The sequence below is a fragment of the Ambystoma mexicanum genome, chromosome 7p, assembly GCF_040938575.1.
Source record: "Ambystoma mexicanum isolate Mex_15411 chromosome 7p, UKY_AmexF1_1, whole genome shotgun sequence".
NCBI lineage: Eukaryota > Metazoa > Chordata > Amphibia > Caudata > Ambystomatidae > Ambystoma > Ambystoma mexicanum.
The window spans coordinates 13,106,795-13,128,618 of record NC_090939.1 but is presented as its reverse complement, the minus strand read 5'-3'; the positions used below and the strand labels follow the sequence as shown (position 1 = coordinate 13,128,618).

Below are 21,824 nucleotides of genomic sequence, written 5' to 3'. Positions count from 1 at the left end.
AAAGAAGAGAGGGCAGAGAAGTGGACAACATGGAAGAAGAGAGGGCAGAGAAGAGCACAACATGGAAGAAGAGAGGGCAGAGAAGTGGACAACATGGAAGAAGAGAGGGCAGAGAAGAGGACAACATGGAAGAAGAGAGGGCAGAGAAGAGCACAACATGGAAGAAGAGAGGGCAGAGAAGTGGACAACATGGAAGAAGAGAGGGCAGAGAAGAGGACAACATGGAAGAAGAGAGGGCAGAGAAGTGGACAACATGGAAGAAGAGAGGGCAGAGAAGAGGACAACATGAAAGAAGAGAGGGCAGAGAAGAGCACAACATGGAAGAAGAGAGGGCAGAGAAGAGGACAACATGGAAGAAGAGAGGGCAGAGAAGAGGAAAACATGAAAGAAGAGAGGGCAGAGAAGAGGACAACATGAAAGAGAGCGAAACCAGGTGCTTTTGATTTGACACATCTTTATTGACGCCCATTGGTGGAGTTGACAGACAGCAGCAGATCAAGGGGCTTGCTACAATAGGTGGGCAAGACGGTGTGGGGGAGCCCAGGGCCATGGGTAGCTTGAGAACATGGGGTCCCCTCCTTGGCAGATGGGGTCAGCCATCACCTGACAGGTGATAGGCCCTTTCCCAGCCATCTAGAGGTGCTGGGTTTTCAATCTTCTGATCCCTGCTATGTCAGGTCATCTGCCAACACCCATCGTGGGAGCTGAGCTGTGACTGCACCCCAAAGGCTTGCTTGCCCCAACATTCCCTGGCCCCTGGTTCATTCGTCCTTCCCTTGCGGTCTAACTTTATCTTCACCCTCTTACCACTTTGCCAGGGTAGCCCGTGTCCATTGATAAGTGGGCTAAGGGCCCTGTCCTAATAACCAGTGAACTTTGTCCAAGTCTCTTTCCAGGCCTCTCCCTCCCAACCCCCCATGGTGTCTCAGCATCTTTATTTCATCTAAAGCTTCCAGATTGGATCATGGCCACTAATCTTCTCGGATCCCACTTCATCTATCTACCCCTTTCCACAAAAGAACACACAAAATACACCCAGGTTCCCCTCTGCCGACCACCTTCCGTCACTCAACGTAGGGGGCAGTGGCGGCCCGTCCGGTCTAGGAGGATGGAGCAGAGGTGGGCTTCTCCTCGCGGGACACAGGGATGGGCCTCTCGCTGTGGCTGGAATCCAGGCTGGACTGAATCTTGGCCCCCGAGAAGGTCAACATGCCATCGGTGGACAGGGAGCAGGTGATGGAGGACTGATCCATGTTGGCAGGCAGGCGGTAGCGGCGGTGGAACACCCGCGAAACGTAGCCATGGTCATCCTGCGAGAGTGAAAAAGAGCAGGCTGGGGTCAGAGCAGTGCACACTATCGTGATCCGCAGAACCCAACAATTCCTTGGTCTAGTATTGCTCAGCGGCCTTACTCATCCCACATCCTGTGGCAGCCGGCCACGCACTTCCGGACCAGAAGACGGCATGAAGAGCTTTTGGTAACTTTCTGAGATAGGACATCATATTTCGCTTGTTTCTACAGTTCAGGAAGGAGCTCAAGACCCTCCCTTTCAAGGAAAGGCTGATCCCTAACACCTAGGCCCACACACCCTCCTCCCCGGGTCCCCGCACCCTTGTTAGCGCCGCTCCCTGATTTCGCTGCTTCCCTCACTGTGCTCTTCCCCCTATGATTGTAAAGCGCTCTCTTGCCTCCCGAATCTTAGTCCACCCTCAAGAAACATCATAACAATAGTAATAATACTCTAGCTCTACACATGGCAATGTCATCTAAGTTACTATTTAGATATTAACTCCCAGAACGTTCGGCTTAGAAGATTTGCCAGGTTGGTGACCCCCCTGCAGTCCCCAGGAGACATTCAGGTTTTTGAGAGTTTGACATAAAATCCAAAAAGCGTGACATATGCCAAATGGGAGTGAGCTGCGGCCCACACGCACGTGCACGCACGAGCACATGGTGCAACAGGGTAGGGGTCTAGCCCTCTTCTGAGGGCCACATCTGAAAGTCACTGTTTAACCGCATGTCAATCCTGGACCCTGGAGGTTCCAGAGATCAGACAGAGAGGACCACAGCAACCGTCGCTGATGGAGCTAGTACTGGGGTTTCCGTTGAACAGCAAGATGCACTCTGGGAGATGCAGCCTTTCATCCCACCAACGAGGGCACATTAATGTAACCCTTAAGTGCTAAGGACAAGTGTGCGCATCCTTTTTGCATAGACTTGATTAAAGCTTAGCAGTAAAAGTACCAGATAACAAGGGTGTTTAAAAAGAAATCTCAGGACCGCTAACATGGTGACCTCGTGACATGGAGTCATTTGGTGGTCCCAGTGGACCTCCAAATGATGCCACCAGACACCTTACTTCTCTATAACTGTCCTGGAGGCCCACAGCAGGCCTACCTACTGCTCACTATGCTCGTTGGCCACACCTGGACGTCTACCTGCCGCTCGTGCGCTCATTGGACTGGCATGGCCTTCTACGTACCACTCGCTGTGCCGATTGGTCACACTTGGCCGCCTTCATGCTGCTCACTGTACTCATTGGCAGCAGAGAGCCTCCTTTTCACTCAATGTGCTTATTGGCTGCCATTGGCCTCCTGCTTGCTTTGCTTGCTGACTGTGCCGGTTATCCTACCTGTTGCTCGCTGTGCTTGCTGGTTGCACCATTGCTTCTACTTGCTGCTTGCTGTATCTGGTGATCGAACCAGGCCTTCTTGTTACTGTTATACCACTAGCTGTGCTTACTGGCATAACTAGCCACTTAGCTGCCACTAGCTGTGCTTGCTGACCTTACTAGCCACTTATCTGCCACTGGCAGTGCTTGCTGGCATTACTAGCCACCTAACTGCCACTAGCTGGTCTTGCTGGCCTTACTAGCCACTTATCTGCCACTGGCTGTGCTTGCTGGCATTACTAGCCACCTACCTGCCACTAGCTATACTTGCTGGCCTTACCAGTCATCTACCTGCCACTAGATGTGATTGCTGGCCTTACATGCCACCTACCTGCCACTAGCTGGTCTTGCTGGCCTTACTAGCCATTTACCTGCCACTAGATGTGCTTTCTGGCCTTACTAGCCACTTACCTGCCGCTGGCTGTGCTTGCTGAACACGCCGGCCTTCAGACCGGTCGGTTCTTGTGCTCCTACCCACTGCTCACAGTGCCTGGTGGTTAGGCCTTGCAGCCTCTCGCTTGTCACTCTTTCTGTTTTCTGATGATGTCTGACTTCTGCCTGTCTCTAGCTGTGCTTGCTTCCCACCTTTGGCTCCCTACCCTCTGCTTGCTGGCCAGTCCTGGTCTCCTGCATGCGTCTCGCTGTGCTTGCTGGTGTCCCTCTCTTCTTTGCCACCACCTGCTGTGCTCCAGGGCTGTGCCTGGCATCTTACCTGTCGGTCGCTGTGCTTTCCGTGGATCTCCACGCAGTCATCCAGGATTTTCACGCTCAGGTCCTCGGGCGCAAAGTGCTTGACGTCCAGGTATATTAGGAACTTGTCGCGGTCGGATCTCACCTGAAAGCATATAAATACAGCGGGAGTTAGGTGAGGGAATGGACACGTGCCATGGGTGCTGTCTGGCCATAAAGCACTGTTCCACAAAGCCTGTGTATTGCTCCACCAATACCTGTGCGGTGTTCCACCAATTCATGTGCGGTGTTCCCACAATGCCTGTGCTGTGTTCCCACAATGCCTGTGATGTGTTCCCACAATGCCTGTGCTGTGTTCCCACAATGCCAGTGCTGTGTTCCCACAATGCCTGTGCTATGCCCCCAGCGCCTGTGCTATGCCCCCAGCACCTGTGCTATGCCCCCAGCGCCTCTGCTATGCCCCCAGCGCCTGTGCAATGCCCCCAATATCTGTACTATACACCCTAGTGCATGTGCTATGCCCCCAGCGCCTGTGCTATGCCCCCAGCGCCCGTGATATGCCCCCAGCGCCTGTGCTATGCCCCCAGTGCCTCTGCTATGCCCCCAGTACCTGTGCTATGCCCCCAGCGCCTGTGCTATGCTCCCCAGCGCCTGTGCTATGCCCCCAGCACCCGTGATATGCCCTCAGTGCCTGTGCTATGCCCCCCATGTCTGTACTATGATCCCCAGCGCCTGTGCTAGGCCCTGCAGCGCTGGTGCAATATTCACCAATGTATGTGCTATCCCCCCAGTGTCTGTCCTATGCCCCCAGTGTATGTACTGTGCCCCCCAGCGTCTGTGCAATGTTCACCTTTGTGTGTGCTATGTTCTATCTCTGAGAAATCCATGCCACTGGTTACCTTGGCTTTCTATGCACTGTATTTTGGAGAACAACTTAAAACTTAACAGTCTAATTTTATCAAACTTAAATGACAACATTACAATGCAGATAAAATGGAACCTGAGCCAGTGGTCTCCAAGTCGGTTCTCAAGAGCTAAATCTACTTCATGTTTTCAGAATATCCCCACAAAATACATTTGAAAACAGTGAACCCAATCAACATAGTCAGTAGCTATCCTAAAAGCCTGCTCTGGATGGGGCCCTCCAGGACTGGGATTTGAAAAGATCTGCTGCAGTAGTCAGTGTTTTTACATGTTCAGCAGTGTGTTCAGGACTGGGCCAAGTTTCAGAATGACACAGACTGACCTCTCTTCAAACCAAACCCACAGTGATAGATGCGCCTGGTCACATCCCTGCGAAGGCGCTGAGAGTCCAGAACCTGCCTGTGGCCTGTGTTCACAGGCACATTCTGATGCCAGACCTAGCCTGGTGTAAGGGAATGATAAGACTAGAACAGGGCTATAAAAGTGCAGTGGGTATTTAAATATCCTCTGGAACAGCGCCCGCCCCCTTGCTGGAGAAGGGCAAACATATTGAAGTGTGAACAATTCTGTCCCCTAAAGGGTTATTCCTTTTAAAAAATTAAAACAGAATAGACTGTAGAAGTAATACTGCAAGGAAACTGTAGATAAGGTACTGCAGGCTTTCAAAGTGGGGCTGGGGGGTTTCTTTTGAACAGTTTTGGCTGAAGCCCAAAAAATAAAAAAAATATCAATAGGCTGTGGAATCTCTTGGTGCAGATACCAACCCCCCAGTATTTGATTCAAATAATCAAAAGCAGTGACTTACGAAGAGAAGGGATACAAACCTGTGTGTAAAATGCATAGTATCGTAGACAAAATATCAAATCAAAACGTTTTTCTAAAATGCAAGTGGTATTATCATACTGGTAGAAGTCGACACAGGTTTCACTCAAAGAGCTTCATCTGGGCAGTAACAATGAATGTGTTAAATGTTTGTAATGTAACTATGTTTTCAGAAGTTAAACATCAGGTAAAATTGGACTTGAAGGAAACATTATGATTGGCATATCAGCTTAGCAAAGCAATCTGGGCACATTTTGAAAAACAATTCTTAAAATGATACATTTTGCGCAGTTCTGTGACACGTTTGTGTACTTGAATCACCATAGTGTGGCAGACCCCATTCTGATGGAGTGCCAAAAGACTCAAAGTTCGGTCTCTGTGAATGTCAAGAATACTGTGACCCACTGTTGTGTGGGTTTATTACTAAAATAGAAGGACTAAGTACACTGCAGAAAGCTACAGATTGGTTTGTACTAGAGAAACAGTAGGAAAAACTACACTTTCTACTACTATATGCATGCAGTAAGCGTACCACAGACACTGTTATAATGCAATATTCCGCTGTAAGCATCTCTGCTCCCCACCCACCTGAACCAGAAATGTACTGTCGCTTTGGTGAAACTGTTCTTCTGAAACATCAAATAAAAATTATTTAAGAAAAATGGTTCCATACTTTGGCTACTTGGGGCACTCTGGACACTTCTAAAAAGCAGCTGACCCTTTCCAACCTGGCCAGCCTTCTCGCCCAGAAGAGTCCCCGAGTTCCCTTTGTCTTGCTCAAAGGTTTCCTGATTACCAATGAAAGCCGCCCTCAGAGTTGGGCGGTGCCCGGGTGTCTTGGCATAAGGAGTTATAAGTTCCTTCCAAAGCTCCGAGTCCTTAATAGGAAGTAGTCTATGTTCCCACAATTCCCACACTCTATATAGCAGGACATCTCCCAAATCCCCTCTCAGCCCCCCTCCGTTGCAAGACACCCGTTAGTACTTGAGTAGGCCCTCAGCTTCCTCTGCTGGAAGGCCACTGTCTCTGTGCCCCCTCCCCAGACAGCAGCTGTTAGGGAGTGCGCACAGCTGCTGCCAAGTCCTACCGTCGTCTCCAGATTCAGCCAAAGGAACACAGTCCTCATTATAAAGTCTCCTTCTTCACCCCCTACATCTCGATTTCATTGAGAGCAGTCTCAAAGCTTCGACAACGGCCTCTTGGCTTGGAACAGTCAGTCACTCTGTTTGCCCCATGGGCTGCTTCAAGCCTCTTCATTCCATATAGGACCCGTCTGTGCCCTGGTGGGCTCGCTCCCAGTTCTACTCTTTGTCTAACCTCCTTGAAAGGAACCCCCTACCAAGCCACCAGGACTGGCAATCTCCCAGAGCTGCCCCTAAATCCTTCTGTCTTTGACAGATGTTTCTCAGTCCTTCCCTGAGGATTACAGACCTTGGGAGGAAGCCTGCTGGCTCTGTCCAGGGTATATCATCTTTGTCAGTAAGTCTCCTGGTCCCTCACACTGTCCATCATCCTTGAGAAGAAGAATCCTTGTCCCATAGAGGCCCGCTGTCTCTAACAGGAACTTTCTACGCTCACCCCGAGGTCGTGTCCTGAACAGGGAGCAACCCCTCACCGTCTGTCATCCCAAAATAAGTCTTTTCGCTTCCCCCAGTGCCATTGCATTTATCAGGAAGTTTCCAAATTCCCCCCAAAGCAAGCTGTTCTTCACAGAAACTGTCCTGGTTTCCACAGGGCCCACAGTTCTCGACAGGAAGTCTCGCAGACCCCACTCCAGGCCAGATGCCCTTGACAGGAAGTCTCACAGGTTCACCCAATTCTGCTATCCTTCAGAGGAAGTGCCTCGGTTCTCAGACGGGAGAAGTCTCTCGCATCCCCCCAGGGCCTGCTGTCCTTGACAGGAAGTCTCTCAGTTTACCCTATAGCTGCTATCCTGGAGAGGGAGTTCAATGGTTTCCCAAGGCCTTGACAGGAGAAGTCTCTCAGATCTCCCAAGGCCTGCTGTCCGTACCCAATACCCACTGGCCTTTAAGGAAGTACCACAGTTTCCCCCAACGCCAGTAGTATTTGGCAGGTGAAGGCTCTTGGTTCTCCAGGGCGTGACACAATCTCTCTTGTTCCAAACAAGACCCACTATCCTTGAAAGAGCTCATCCTGGTTCTACCCAATGTCTGCTGTCCTTGACAGGAAGTCTCTTGGTTCACTCAAGGAACACTGTCCTGCACAGGAATTCTCCTTGTTCTGTCAGGAGCCTCTGTACCTAACAGGAAGTTTCCCAGTTCCCCCCACGACCCTCTATCCTTGAGAAGAAATGTCCTAGTTCCTCCAAGCCCTGCTTCCCTTGACAGGAAGTCTTTTGGGTCTCTCAAGATCCAATGCCCAGGAACTGTCTATGTTCCCACCAAGACCCTCTAGTGCTTGTTCCCCCAATACCCACTGTCCATGACAGGAAGTTTCCCGGTTCACCCAATACCAGCTCTCCTTGACTGGAAGTGTCCCAGTTCCCCCAATACCTGCTCTGCATGACAGGAAGTGTCCCAGTTTCCCCAATATCTTCTGTCCTTGACTGGAAGTGTCCCAGTTCACAAAAGGCCCGCTCTCCATGACAGGAAGTGTCCCAGTTCCACCAATACCCGCTCTTCATGACTGGAAGTAGCCCAGTTCCTCCAATACCCGCTGTCCATGACAGGAAGTGTCCCAGGTCACCCAAGGCCCGCTCTCCATGACAGGAAGTGTCCCAGTTCCCCCAATAACCGCTCTTCATGACTGGAAGTGTCCTAGTTCCCCAATACCCACTCTCCATGACTGGAAGTGTCCGAGTTCCCCCAATACCCGCTCTTCATGGCAGGAAGTGTCCCAGTTCCCCCAATAAATGCTCTTCATGACAGGAAGTGTCCCAGTTCCCCCAATGCCCGCTCTTCATGACTGGAAGTGTCCCAGTTCCCCCAATACCCGCTCTCAATAATTGGAAGTGTCCCAGTTCCCCCAATACCCGCTCTCCATGACTGGAAGTGTCCCAGTTCCCCAATACCCACTCTCCATGACTGGAAGTGTCCCAGTTCCCCCAATATCCGCTCTCCATGACAGGAAGTGGCCCAGTTCCCCAATACTGGCTCTTCATGACAAGAAGTGTCCCAGTTCCCCCAATACCCACTGTCCATGACAGGAAGTGTCCCAGTTCCCCCAATAACCGCTGTCCTTGATTAGAAGTGTCCCAGTTCCTCCAATACCCACTGTCTATGACAGGAAGTGTCCCAGGTCACCCAAGGCCTGCTCTCCATGACAGGAAGTGTCCCAGTTCCCCCAATACCGCTCTTCATGACTGGAAGTGTCCTAGTTCCCCAATACCCACTCTCCATGACTGGAAGAGTCTGAGTTCCCCCAATACCCGCTCTTCATGACAGGAAGTGTCCCAGTTCACCAAAGGCCCGCTCTCCATGATAGGAAGTGTCCCAGTTCCCCCAATACCCGCTCTCCATAACTGGAAGTATCCCAGTTCCCCCAATACCCGCTCTCCATGACTGGAAGTGTCCCAGTTCCCCCAATACCAGCTCTTCTTGACCAGAAGTGTCCCAGTTCCCCCAATACCCACTGTCCATGACAGGAAGTTTCCCGGTTCACCCAATACCAGCTCTCCTTGACTGGAAGTGTCCCAGTTCCCCCAATACCTGCTCTGCATGACAGGAAGTGTCCCAGTTTCCCCAATATCTTCTGTCCTTGACTGGAAGTGTCCCAGTTCACCAAAGGCCCGCTCTCCATGACAGGAAGTGTCCCAGTTCCACCAATACCCGCTCTTCATGACTGGAAGTAGCCCAGTTCCTCCAATACCCGCTGTCCATGACAGGAAGTGTCCCAGGTCACCCAAGGCCCGCTCTCCATGACAGGAAGTGTCCCAGTTCCCCCAATACCTGCTCTGCTCTGCATGACAGGAAGTGTCCCAGTTTCCCCAATATCTTCTGTCCTTGACTGGAAGTGTCCCAGTTCACCAAAGGCCCGCTCTCCATGACAGGAAGTGTCCCAGTTCCACCAATACCCGCTCTTCATGACTGGAAGTAGCCCAGTTCCTCCAATACCCGCTGTCCATGACAGGAAGTGTCCCAGGTCACCCAAGGCCCGCTCTCCATGACAGGAAGTGTCCCAGTTCCCCCAATAACCGCTCTTCATGACTGGAAGTGTCCTAGTTCCCCAATACCCACTCTCCATGACAGGAAGTGTCCCAGTTCCCCCAATGCCCGCTCTTCATGACTGGAAGTGTCCCAGTTCCCCCAATACCCGCTCTCAATAACTGGAAGTGTCCCAGTTCCCCCAATACCCGCTCTCCATGACTGGAAGTGTCCCAGTTCCCCAATACCCACTCTCCATGACAAGAAGTGTCCCAGTTCCCCCAATACCCACTGTCCATGACAGGAAGTGTCCCAGTTCCCCCAATAACCGCTGTCCTTGATTAGAAGTGTCCCAGTTCCTCCAATACCCACTGTCTATGACAGGAAGTGTCCCAGGTCACCCAAGGCCTGCTCTCCATGACAGGAAGTGTCCCAGTTCCCCCAATACCGCTCTTCATGACTGGAAGTGTCCTAGTTCCCCAATACCCACTCTCCATGACTGGAAGAGTCTGAGTTCCCCCAATACCCGCTCTTCATGACAGGAAGTGTCCCAGTTCACCAAAGGCCCGCTCTCCATGATAGGAAGTGTCCCAGTTCCCCCAATACCCGCTCTCCATAACTGGAAGTATCCCAGTTCCCCCAATACCCGCTCTCCATGACTGGAAGTGTCCCAGTTCCCCCAATACCAGCTCTTCTTGACCAGAAGTGTCCCAGTTCCCCCAATACCCACTGTCCATGACAGGAAGTTTCCCGGTTCACCCAATACCAGCTCTCCTTGACTGGAAGTGTCCCAGTTCCCCCAATACCTGCTCTGCATGACAGGAAGTGTCCCAGTTTCCCCAATATCTTCTGTCCTTGACTGGAAGTGTCCCAGTTCACCAAAGGCCCGCTCTCCATGACAGGAAGTGTCCCAGTTCCACCAATACCCGCTCTTCATGACTGGAAGTAGCCCAGTTCCTCCAATACCCGCTGTCCATGACAGGAAGTGTCCCAGGTCACCCAAGGCCCGCTCTCCATGACAGGAAGTGTCCCAGTTCCCCCAATACCTGCTCTGCATGACAGGAAGTGTCCCAGTTTCCCCAATATCTTCTGTCCTTGACTGGAAGTGTCCCAGTTCACCAAAGGCCCGCTCTCCATGACAGGAAGTGTCCCAGTTCCACCAATACCCGCTCTTCATGACTGGAAGTAGCCCAGTTCCTCCAATACCCGCTGTCCATGACAGGAAGTGTCCCAGGTCACCCAAGGCCCGCTCTCCATGACAGGAAGTGTCCCAGTTCCCCCAATAACCGCTCTTCATGACTGGAAGTGTCCTAGTTCCCCAATACCCACTCTCCATGACAGGAAGTGTCCCAGTTCCCCCAATGCCCGCTCTTCATGACTGGAAGTGTCCCAGTTCCCCCAATACCCGCTCTCAATAACTGGAAGTGTCCCAGTTCCCCCAATACCCGCTCTCCATGACTGGAAGTGTCCCAGTTCCCCAATACCCACTCTCCATGACTGGAAGTGTCCCAGTTCCCCCAATATCCGCTCTCCATGACAGGAAGTGGCCCAGTTCCCCAATACTGGCTCTTCATGACAAGAAGTGTCCCAGTTCCCCCAATACCCACTGTCCATGACAGGAAGTGTCCCAGTTCCCCCAATAACCGCTGTCCTTGATTAGAAGTGTCCCAGTTCCTCCAATACCCACTGTCTATGACAGGAAGTGTCCCAGGTCACCCAAGGCCTGCTCTCCATGACAGGAAGTGTCCCAGTTCCCCCAATACCGCTCTTCATGACTGGAAGTGTCCTAGTTCCCCAATACCCACTCTCCATGACTGGAAGAGTCTGAGTTCCCCCAATACCCGCTCTTCATGACAGGAAGTGTCCCAGTTCACCAAAGGCCCGCTCTCCATGATAGGAAGTGTCCCAGTTCCCCCAATACCCGCTCTCCATAACTGGAAGTATCCCAGTTCCCCCAATACCCGCTCTCCATGACTGGAAGTGTCCCAGTTCCCCCAATACCAGCTCTTCTTGACCAGAAGTGTCCCAGTTCCCCCAATACCCACTGTCCATGACAGGAAGTTTCCCGGTTCACCCAATACCAGCTCTCCTTGACTGGAAGTGTCCCAGTTCCCCCAATACCTGCTCTGCATGACAGGAAGTGTCCCAGTTTCCCCAATATCTTCTGTCCTTGACTGGAAGTGTCCCAGTTCACCAAAGGCCCGCTCTCCATGACAGGAAGTGTCCCAGTTCCACCAATACCCGCTCTTCATGACTGGAAGTAGCCCAGTTCCTCCAATACCCGCTGTCCATGACAGGAAGTGTCCCAGGTCACCCAAGGCCCGCTCTCCATGACAGGAAGTGTCCCAGTTCCCCCAATACCTGCTCTGCATGACAGGAAGTGTCCCAGTTTCCCCAATATCTTCTGTCCTTGACTGGAAGTGTCCCAGTTCACCAAAGGCCCGCTCTCCATGACAGGAAGTGTCCCAGTTCCACCAATACCCGCTCTTCATGACTGGAAGTAGCCCAGTTCCTCCAATACCCGCTGTCCATGACAGGAAGTGTCCCAGGTCACCCAAGGCCCGCTCTCCATGACAGGAAGTGTCCCAGTTCCCCCAATAACCGCTCTTCATGACTGGAAGTGTCCTAGTTCCCCAATACCCACTCTCCATGACTGGAAGTGTCCGAGTTCCCCCAATACCCGCTCTTCATGGCAGGAAGTGTCCCAGTTCCCCCAATAAATGCTCTCCATGACAGGAAGTGTCCCAGGTCACCCAAGGCCTGCTCTCCATGACAGGAAGTGTCCCAGTTCCCCCAATACCCACTGTCCATGACAGAAAGTGTCCCAGTTCCCCCAATACCAGCTCTTCTTGACCGGAAGTGTCCCAGTTCCCCCAATACCCACTGTCCATGACAGGAAGTTTCCCGGTTCACCCAATACCAGCTTTCCTTGACTGGAAGTGTCCCAGTTCCCCCAATACCTGCTCTGCATGACAGGAAGTGTCCCAGTTTCCCCAATATCTGCTGTCCTTGACTGGAAGTGTCCCAGTTCACCAAAGGCCCGCTCTCCATGACAGGAAGTGTCCCAGTTCCCCCAATACCCGCTCTTCATGACTGGAAGTGGCCCAGTTCCCCAATACCCTCTCTCCATGACTTGAAGTATCTGAGTTCCCCAATACCCGCTCTTCATGCAGGAAGTGTCCCAGTTCCCCCAATACCCGCTCTCAATAACTGGAAGTGTCCCAGTTCCCCCAATACCCGCTCTCCATGACTGGAAGTGTCCCAGTTCCCCAATACCCACTCTCCATGACTGGAAGTGTCCCAGTTCCCCCAATATCCGCTCTCCATGACAGGAAGTGGCCCAGTTCCCCAATACTGGCTCTTCATGACAAGAAGTGTCCCAGTTCCCCCAATACCCACTGTCCATGACAGGAAGTGTCCCAGTTCACCCAAGGCCCACTCTCCATGACAGGAAGTGTCCCAGTTCCCCCAATGCCCGCTCTTCATGACTGGAAGTGTCCCAGTTCCCCCAATACCCGCTCTCAATAACTGGAAGTGTCCCAGTTCCCCCAATACCCGCTCTCCATGACTGGAAGTGTCCCAGTTCCCCAATACCCACTCTCCATGACTGGAAGTGTCCCAGTTCCCCCAATATCCGCTCTCCATGACAGGAAGTGGCCCAGTTCCCCAATACTGGCTCTTCATGACAAGAAGTGTCCCAGTTCCCCCAATACCCACTGTCCATGACAGGAAGTGTCCCAGTTCCCCCAATAACCGCTGTCCTTGATTAGAAGTGTCCCAGTTCCTCCAATACCCACTGTCTATGACAGGAAGTGTCCCAGGTCACCCAAGGCCTGCTCTCCATGACAGGAAGTGTCCCAGTTCCCCCAATACCGCTCTTCATGACTGGAAGTGTCCTAGTTCCCCAATACCCACTCTCCATGACTGGAAGAGTCTGAGTTCCCCCAATACCCGCTCTTCATGACAGGAAGTGTCCCAGTTCACCAAAGGCCCGCTCTCCATGATAGGAAGTGTCCCAGTTCCCCCAATACCCGCTCTCCATAACTGGAAGTATCCCAGTTCCCCCAATACCCGCTCTCCATGACTGGAAGTGTCCCAGTTCCCCCAATACCAGCTCTTCTTGACCAGAAGTGTCCCAGTTCCCCCAATACCCACTGTCCATGACAGGAAGTTTCCCGGTTCACCCAATACCAGCTCTCCTTGACTGGAAGTGTCCCAGTTCCCCCAATACCTGCTCTGCATGACAGGAAGTGTCCCAGTTTCCCCAATATCTTCTGTCCTTGACTGGAAGTGTCCCAGTTCACCAAAGGCCCGCTCTCCATGACAGGAAGTGTCCCAGTTCCACCAATACCCGCTCTTCATGACTGGAAGTAGCCCAGTTCCTCCAATACCCGCTGTCCATGACAGGAAGTGTCCCAGGTCACCCAAGGCCCGCTCTCCATGAGAGGAAGTGTCCCAGTTCCCCCAATACCCGCTCTTCATGACTGGAAGTGTCCTAGTTCCCCAATACCCACTCTCCATGACTGGAAGTGTCCGAGTTCCCCCAATACCCGCTCTTCATGACAGGAAGTGTCCCAGTTCCCCCAATAAATGCTCTTCATGACAGGAAGTGTCCCAGTTCCGCCAATGCCTGCTCTTCATGACAGGAAGTGTCCCAGTTCCCCCAATACCAGCTCTCCATGACAGGAAGTGTCCCAGGTCACCCAAGGCCTGCTCTCCATGACAGGAAGTGTCCCAGTTCCCCCAATACCCACTGTCCATGACAGAAAGTGTCCCAGTTCCCCCAATACCAGCTCTTCTTGACCGGAAGTGTCCCAGTTCCCCCAATACCCACTGTCCATGACAGGAAGTTTCCCGGTTCACCCAATACCAGCTTTCCTTGACTGGAAGTGTCCCAGTTCCCCCAATACCTGCTCTGCATGACAGGAAGTGTCCCAGTTTCCCCAATATCTGCTGTCCTTGACTGGAAGTGTCCCAGTTCACCAAAGGCCCGCTCTCCATGACAGGAAGTGTCCCAGTTCCCCCAATACCCGCTCTTCATGACTGGAAGTGGCCCAGTTCCCCAATACCCTCTCTCCATGACTTGAAGTGTCTGAGTTCCCCAATACCCGCTCTTCATGACAGGAAGTGTCCCAGTTCCCCCAATACCCGCCATCCATTACAGGAAGTGTCCCAGTTCACCCAAGACCCACTCTCCATGACAGGAAGTGTCCCAGTTCCCCCAATGCCCGCTGTTCATGACTGGAAGTGTCCCAGTACCCCCAATACCCGCTCTCCATGACTGGAAGTGTCCCAGTTCACCCAAGGCCCACTCTCCATGACAGGAAGTGTCCCAGTTCCCCCAATACCCGCTCTCCATAACTGGAAGTGTCCCAGTTCCCCCAATACCCGCTCTCCATGACTGGAAGTGTCCCAGTTCCCCCAATATCCGCTCTCCATGACAGGAAGTGGCCCAGTTCCCCAATATCTGCTGTCCATGACTGGAAGTGTCCCAGTTCCCCAATACCCGCTCTCCATGACTGGAAGTGTCCTAGTTCCCCCAATACCCGCTCTCCATGACAGGATGTGTCCCAGTTCCCCAATATCCGCTGTCCATGACAGGAAGTGTCCCAGTTCCCCCAATACCCGCTCTTCATGACTGGAAGTGTCCTAGTTCCCCAATACCCACTCTCCATGACTGGAAGTGTCCGAGTTCCCCCAATACCCGCTCTTCATGACAGGAAGTGTCCCAGTTCCCGCAATAACTGCTCTTCATGACAGGAAGTGTCCCAGTTCCGCCAATGCCTGCTCTTCATGACAGGAAGTGTCCCAGTTCCACCAATGCCTGCTCTTCATGACAGGAAGTGTCCCAGTTCCCCCAATACCAGCTCTTCTTGACCGGAAGTGTCCCAGTTCCCCCAATACCCACTGTCCATGACAGGAAGTTTCCCGGTTCCCCCAGTACCAGCTCTCCTTGACTGGAAGTGTTCCAGTTCACCAAAGGCCCGCTCTCCATGACAGGAAGTGTCCCAGTTCCCCCAATACCCGCTCTTCATGACTGGAAGTGTCCCAGTTCCCCAATACCCTCTCTCCATGACTTGAAGTGTCCGAGTTCCCCAATACCCGCTCTTCATGACAGGAAGTGTCCCAGTTCCCCCAATACCAGCTCTCCATGACAGGAAGTGTCCCAGTTCCCCAAATACCCGCCATCCATTACAGGAAGTGTCCCAGTTCACCCAAGGCCCGCTCTCCATGACAGGAAGTGTTCCAGTTCCCCCAATGCCCGCTCTTCATGACTGGAAGTGTCCCAGTTCCCCAATACCCGCTCTCCATGACTGGAAGTGTCCCAGTACCCCCAATACCCGCTCTCCTTGACTGGAAGTGTCCCAGTTCACCAAAGGCCCGCTCTCCATGATAGGAAGTGTCCCAGTTCCCCCAATACCCGCTCTCCATAACTGGAAGTATCCCAGTTCCCCCAATACCCGCTCTCCATGACTGGAAGTGTCCCAGTTCCCCAATAGCCGCTCTCCATGACTAGAAGTGTCCCAGTTCCCCCAATATCCGCTCTCCATGACAGGAAGTGTCCCAGTTCCCCAATATCTGCTGTCCATGACTGGAAGTGTCCCAGTTCCCCAATACCCGCTCTCCATGACTGGAAGTGTCCCAGTTCCCCCAATACCCGCTCTCCATGACAGGAAGTGTCCCAGTTCCCCAATATCCGCTGTCCATGACAGGAAGTGTCCCAGTTCACCCAAGGCCCGCCATCCATGACAGGAAGTGTCCCAGTTCCCCCAATGCCCACGCTCCATGACTGGAACTGTCCCAGTTCCCCAATACCCGCTCTCCATGACTGAAAGTGTCCCAGGTCCCCCAATATCCGCTCTCCATGACTGGAAGTGTCCCAGTTCACCCAAGGCCCGCTCTCCATGACAGGAAGTGGTCCAGTTCCCCCAATACCTGCTCTCCATGACTGGAAGTGTCCCAGTTCCCCCAATACCCGCTCTCCATGACAGGAAGTGTACCAGTTCCCCAATACCCGCTCTCCATGACTGGAAGTGTCCCAGTTCCCCAATATCCGCTCTCCATGACTGGAAGTGTCCCAGTTCCCCCCATACCCGCTCTCCATGACAGGAAATGTCCCAGTTCCCCAATACCCGCTCTCCATGACTGGAAGGGTCCCAGTTCTCCCAATACCCGCCCTCTATGACAGGAAGTGTCCCAGTTCCCCAATATCCGCTGTCCATGACAGGAAGTGTCCCAGTTCAACCAAGGCCCGTTCTCCATGACAGGAAGTGTCTACCCAAGGCCCTTGTCTATGACAGGAATTGTCCCAGTTCACCAAAGGCCCGCTCTCCATGACAGGAAGTGTCCCAGTTCCCCAATATCCACTCTCCATGACAGGAAGTGTCCCAGTTCACCCAAGGCCCGTTCTCCATGACAGGAAGTGTCTCACCCAAGGCCCGTTCTCCATGACAGGAAGTGTCCCAGTTCACCCAAGGCTCGCTCTCCATGACAGGAAGTGTCCCAGTTCACCCAAGGCCCGCCGTCCATGACAGGAAGTGTCCCAGTTCACCCAAGGCCCGCTCTCCATGACAGGAAGTGTTCCAGTTCCCCAATATCCACTGTCCATGACAGGAAGTGTCCCAGTTCACCCAAGGCCCGCTCTCCATGACAGGAAGTGTCCCAGTTCTCCCAATACCGCTTTCCATGACAGGCAGTGTCCCAGTTCACCTAAGGCCCGTTCTCCATGACAGCAGTGGAGTAACTTTGCTGAAAATGTTGGGGGACAGGGGTGAGGTGGTGGGAGCGTGTATGGTGGCTCTTAGGGATCATTTCAGCCAAATTGTTTGAAAAAATGTGGTTGAATGGTAGATTTAACTGAATTCGGTCAACACCATTAGTTCGAAGCCGAAGATACCAAACATGAAGAGCTGGGGTTGCGGGGATGTCCCCTGCTCCCCATGTTTGGTATTTTTGGCTTCAGCGGTTGCGGGGGTGTCCCCTGCTTCTTCAGCATTGGTGGCAGGGGACCCAACAAAAAAAAAGAAGAAAAAGGGACCCTGCAGCGTCAGATCCAACCGCGTTAGATGGATGGATCTGACGCTGCAGGGTACAGGAGAGGCGGCGGATGGAGAAAAGGTAAGGTGGGGAGGTTTATGGGTGTACTGGCAGTTTGGGGAGACATGGGTTTGCTTTTTTTGTATCGAGGTAAAAACGTATTTGCAGCGAAAATGACTACGGTCAATTCCGCTGTGATTTTGTACCTCAGTCAAACAACCAAAATCACTGAGGGATAACACTATACTACTACACCACAAGAGTCCATTGCCAACACTCTGTTATAACTTTCATAAGACTGGTGGCGTGTCTTTAAAATTCAATTGGGCCCCCAAACATCTTCAGCCGGCCTGCTATGCACCCAGTACACAGCATAACATTCACAAACTTAATTCCAATAGAACATACAAACAATGCATTATTTATCATTCATTCAGACACAAAAGTCAACACACATATGCTTGCATACACTCACTCACACACAAATGCACCCAGCACCTCCATTGACATACACTGTGTGCACACATTTATATGTACATATACAATAACACATGGAAACAGTGGCGCAACGTCCATTGAGCAGACCAGACTTTATCACCACCTGACTCCTGAAAGTTTGGGCTAAATTGACTTAACCTAGCTGAACTGTAAAGCCATGGCCGAAAGGAACATATTAACTGAAATGTCAGTAATTCCCTTGATTTTTCCTTTCATTCAAAGGCAGAAGCCATCTGTTAATGCAGTGCAGTGTGTGACCAAGTATACTTGATATCAATTTCTAAATGCCATATATCTCCAAACTTGGGTTTGCACAGCACCTTATATGCGTACGTGCTGATAGATTTTTTCTACAAGATTCTGACAGATTGAAATTAAGGTATGTTTTCCTGTGTTCAAATTGCTCCAAGCAGTGAACTACCAAGCGAGAGAGGCAGGGGGCGGGGGCATACTGCCCCCATGGCTCTTTTAAGAGCCAGACAGGAACATTTGTCATTGGGACACCTGTCCCGGAAGGCACCTCCAAGAGGGTGCCCAACAGCAAGGGTGTCCCGCTGGCAGGACAATGTGTGCTGAGCATTTCCTGCCCAGCACGCTCATTGTCCTGGCAGCAGGACATCTTAGCTGTTCCGAATAGTAGAGGTGTCCCGCTGCCAGGACAATGGCCCAAGGAGCTCCGAGAAGCAGAGGGTCCTCACGTTGCTCTGTTTCAACAGAGCATTACAATGTGAGCCATTAGGCACTGATGGGAGGGAGGGGGGTACTATTAGCAGGGACGTTTGCCCTTTTAGAAATGTGAATGGGAGGGATTGATCAGAAGTGAGAAGGGTGCATAATGTTGCCTGTTTTATGAAATAATGACTATGGGCCTCATTACACGGTAGGCGGTAAGGGTTTACCGGTACCGGTATTTTACCGGTACCGGTAAATCCTTACCGCCTTACTACGAGGTCCTTTTGCGGGTTGGGGATTTTAACGCCTGCTTTTTGCAGGCGTTAAAAACCAACCCGCAAAGGGACCCAGGGAGCTAATTACGGTACCGCAATTTGCGGTGCTGTAATTAGCGCCTTCCCCATTCCCATTATGCCCTATGGGGCAAAAATGGGAATGGGGAAGGGCAATGGTTGAAGGGGGAATTACCGCCCTGCCAACCTTGGAATGGGGCGGTAATTCCCCTTTCTACCAAGGCGGTGCCGGTATTTTACCGGCATGAACCATGGCGCTAAGTGCGCCATGGTTCTCCGCCTACCGTGTAATGAGGCCCTATGGCTTTAAAACCCAAGGGGGATTTTCTTTGCTCACTTTAATCTACATGATGCTATTTTGACTTTGCATGCAGAATGGGGAGAATAAAACTAAAGCCATACTCCCATTGCTCAATATATTTCTATGACAATGTATATAGTGTATGGTTAGGTTACTATGAAAGGCTAGTTTATTATGTAATGTGGTTTGCTTCCAAGGCATTGCTATAAATAATTAAAGCACATGAATTGTAAAGCAAAACCTTAATAAATATCTATATCAACTAAACCTGGAAAGATGTGCGCGGTCGCTTAAATTGTCCACATCCCCGTTTCACCATTTAACCAAGTGTGTGATCCTGAGAAAATCATGTAATCACGTTGTGCCTTATCTGCAGCTCTGCAAGTGACTCTGATTCACTTCGAAGCGCATGTTCATGTCTCATGATATAATGACGCAAAAGCCGAAGGACTGTGGAGATGCCCCTCATATAACACAAAAGTGCAATTTAGGTATTTTGCACCACAAAGTTATTTGTCACTTTGCTTATTTATGGCAACTTATTCTAAAGTCACTTCCATGGTGCCTCCAAGTATCATAGACTGTTGATGCACCTTGCAATGCCCTTTTCTGTGAAGTCACTTCTGTTGGTGCCATCCATATAATAATTAGGAGGTTTGCATGTATTTTGCCTCAGAGGGCCCGGGCAGAGCTCTAATAGATGAGTTTCCTGCATCTGGAATGACCCTGCAGTTTTATTTTAGTTGTTGTGTGTTAAAATGCCATCTTCCACTAATCTTACCAAAAAAATTGATTGAGGCAGGGGCCGGTGGTTTGGGGGCACCAATGAGACCATGTGGAATTCCACACATTGCATTTCGCTGCTCTCTCCCCCTCCCTCTGCCCCCCCCCCCCCCACACTCCTGCAACACCCAGTTCAGCACCCCGGCTGCTGACTGCGTCAGGCCAGCCAGGGTGAGGGACTGAGCCACGCAGGGCATCCCAGCCCTGAATGTGCTGCAGCGCGGCTGCCTGGCATCTCAGCATTGTGTCATGAGACAGTGCAAGCCTTGCTGGGCACCCCAGCTGGGCACCCCAGCTGGGCATGCGCTGTCCAATTACATAATTTATGATTGTGGCCCCCCCTGCCCTCCCTCCAAAAGATGGGGGGACGAAAAGGCATGCCACAGAAGTTGGGGGGGACAAAACACCCTGCCCAGCCCTATAATTACGCCCATGCATGACAGGAAGTGTCCCAGTTCCCCCAAGGCCCGCCCAGTTCCCCCAAGGCCGGCCATCTCTTACCTCGGAGACCCCAGAGTCCAGGAAGTTGCGGAAGATGGACTGGCGGTAGTAGGGGCTGACGGTGGAGGAGAGGAAGGGCAGGAGCTCGTAGTCGAAGAGGCCCTCGCCAAAGAACTGCTCGAAGAGGCGGCCAGGGGAGAAGGGGCCCAGGGCCCGCTTGAACCAGGGGTGCTGGATGCTGATGTCCATGCTGGCGGAGGTGGGCTGCACGTGCTGAGGGAGGCCTTGGCTGAGCAGATGCCGGTGCTGCAGGCCCGGCGGCCCCCCTATTTATACTCAGCCCTCTGAAAGGGGGCATTAATGGAGCATTAGTGGAGCTCTCTGGAAAGCCATGATCTCAGTGGCTCAGCGGCCTGTCAGCAGAAAAGCAGGCCCTGACCCCGGGGTGACAGTCTGGGCAAGCGGTGCCAGGCCTGGCAGGCTGCCTGCCGCCGCCATCCTCGTGTGACTCTGCCCCCCCTCCAACCCCTCGCCCCCTCTCACCCTGGTCTTCTGGCCGCCTCTCCTTTACATTTCTTCTCCTTTCCCCCACTTCTTCCTCCTGCTACTGCCACGTTTCCCCCCCTCCAAGCCCTTTCCCCCATCCTTCTCTCTCTCTGTCCTTGCCTCTTCTTCTCCTCTCATCCTCTTATGTCTCCCCCTTTCCTCAATCGCCGCTCTCCTTCCACGGCCATCTCCAAACCTGGCTCTTCACACAGCTCACAGAAGCCTCCTGTCCTCATACTGGACGCTTAGTGCCAAGAAACCAGCCGGGTGGTGTGCGAGCGCTGTGCTAGTGACTCTACCTTCGCATCTTTTCTCTTTCTCTTGTTTGTCCTGATTTTGCCTTCGGTTTCTTATTCCCTGTCCCATTGCTGTCACCCCCCCCCCCTTTTTCCATCTGCCATTTCTTCCCTGGTGCATTTACTCTCGCATGTGTTTTCCCTCTCCTTGCCTACATGCCCCTTCCCTTCTTTCCACTCTCCCCATCCTTCTCTCATTCATCCCCTCTGATTTCTTTGGCCTCTCGTTTCCTTTGATTCCTTCTTCCCTCTCCATCCCATCCCTCATTCCCTTTGTCTTTCTTTCCCTCTTTTCCTATTCCTTCTCATTCTTTCCTTCTACATATCCTATTCCTTCTCATTTCCCCTCATTCCCTTTGTCATTTTTCTCCTCTTTTCCTATTCCCTCTCACTCTTTCTTTCTCCATCTCCTATCCCTTCTCCTTCCCCTCATTCCCTTTGTCTTTCTTTCTCCTCTTTTCCTATTCCCTCTCCCTCTTTCCTTCTACATATCCTATCCCTTCTCATTTCCCCTCATTCCCTTTGTCTTTTTTCTCCTCGTGTCCTATTCCCTCTCCCTCTTTCTTTCTCCATCTCCTATTCCTTCTCTTTTCCCCTCATTCTTTTTGTCATTCTTTCTCCTCTTTTCCTATTCCCTCTCACTCTTTCTTTCTCCATCTCCTATCCCTTTTCCTTCCCCTCATTCCCTTTGTCTTTCTTTCTCCTCTTTTCCTATTCCCTCTCCCTCTTTCTTTCTCCATCTCCTA

The 21,824-nt window shown here is 52.0% G+C and overlaps 1 protein-coding gene across 1 annotated transcript; it reads right to left on the bottom strand.

The window, feature by feature from the left end:
- Positions 1–447: 447 nt before the first annotated feature.
- CRYAA (crystallin alpha A) lies at positions 448–20,711 on the bottom strand. Its single transcript, XM_069637321.1, has 3 exons — positions 20,297–20,711; positions 3,385–3,507; positions 448–1,310 (listed from the first exon to the last, which is right to left on the bottom strand). Exons 1-3 carry the CDS (start codon positions 20,483–20,485, stop codon positions 1,101–1,103), a joined length of 522 nt encoding a protein of 173 aa, XP_069493422.1. The 5' UTR covers positions 20,486–20,711; the 3' UTR covers positions 448–1,100.
- Between the last annotated feature and the right edge of the window lie 1,113 nt (positions 20,712–21,824).

What these genes read in the sequence shown, in the direction of transcription:
- CRYAA (XM_069637321.1), bottom strand. Translation starts at nt 20,485, where the DNA reads ATGGACATCAGCATCCAGCACCCCTGGTTCAAGCGGGCCCTGGGCCCC. An exon ending in TGGACTCTGGGGTCTCCGAG is followed by an intron (nt 3,508 to 20,296) that starts GTAAGAGATGGC and finishes ATATGCTTTCAG; the next exon opens with GTGAGATCCGACCGCGACAA. An exon ending in GAAAGCACAGCGACCGACAG is followed by an intron (nt 1,311 to 3,384) that starts GTAAGATGCCAG and finishes TCACTCTCGCAG; the next exon opens with GATGACCATGGCTACGTTTC.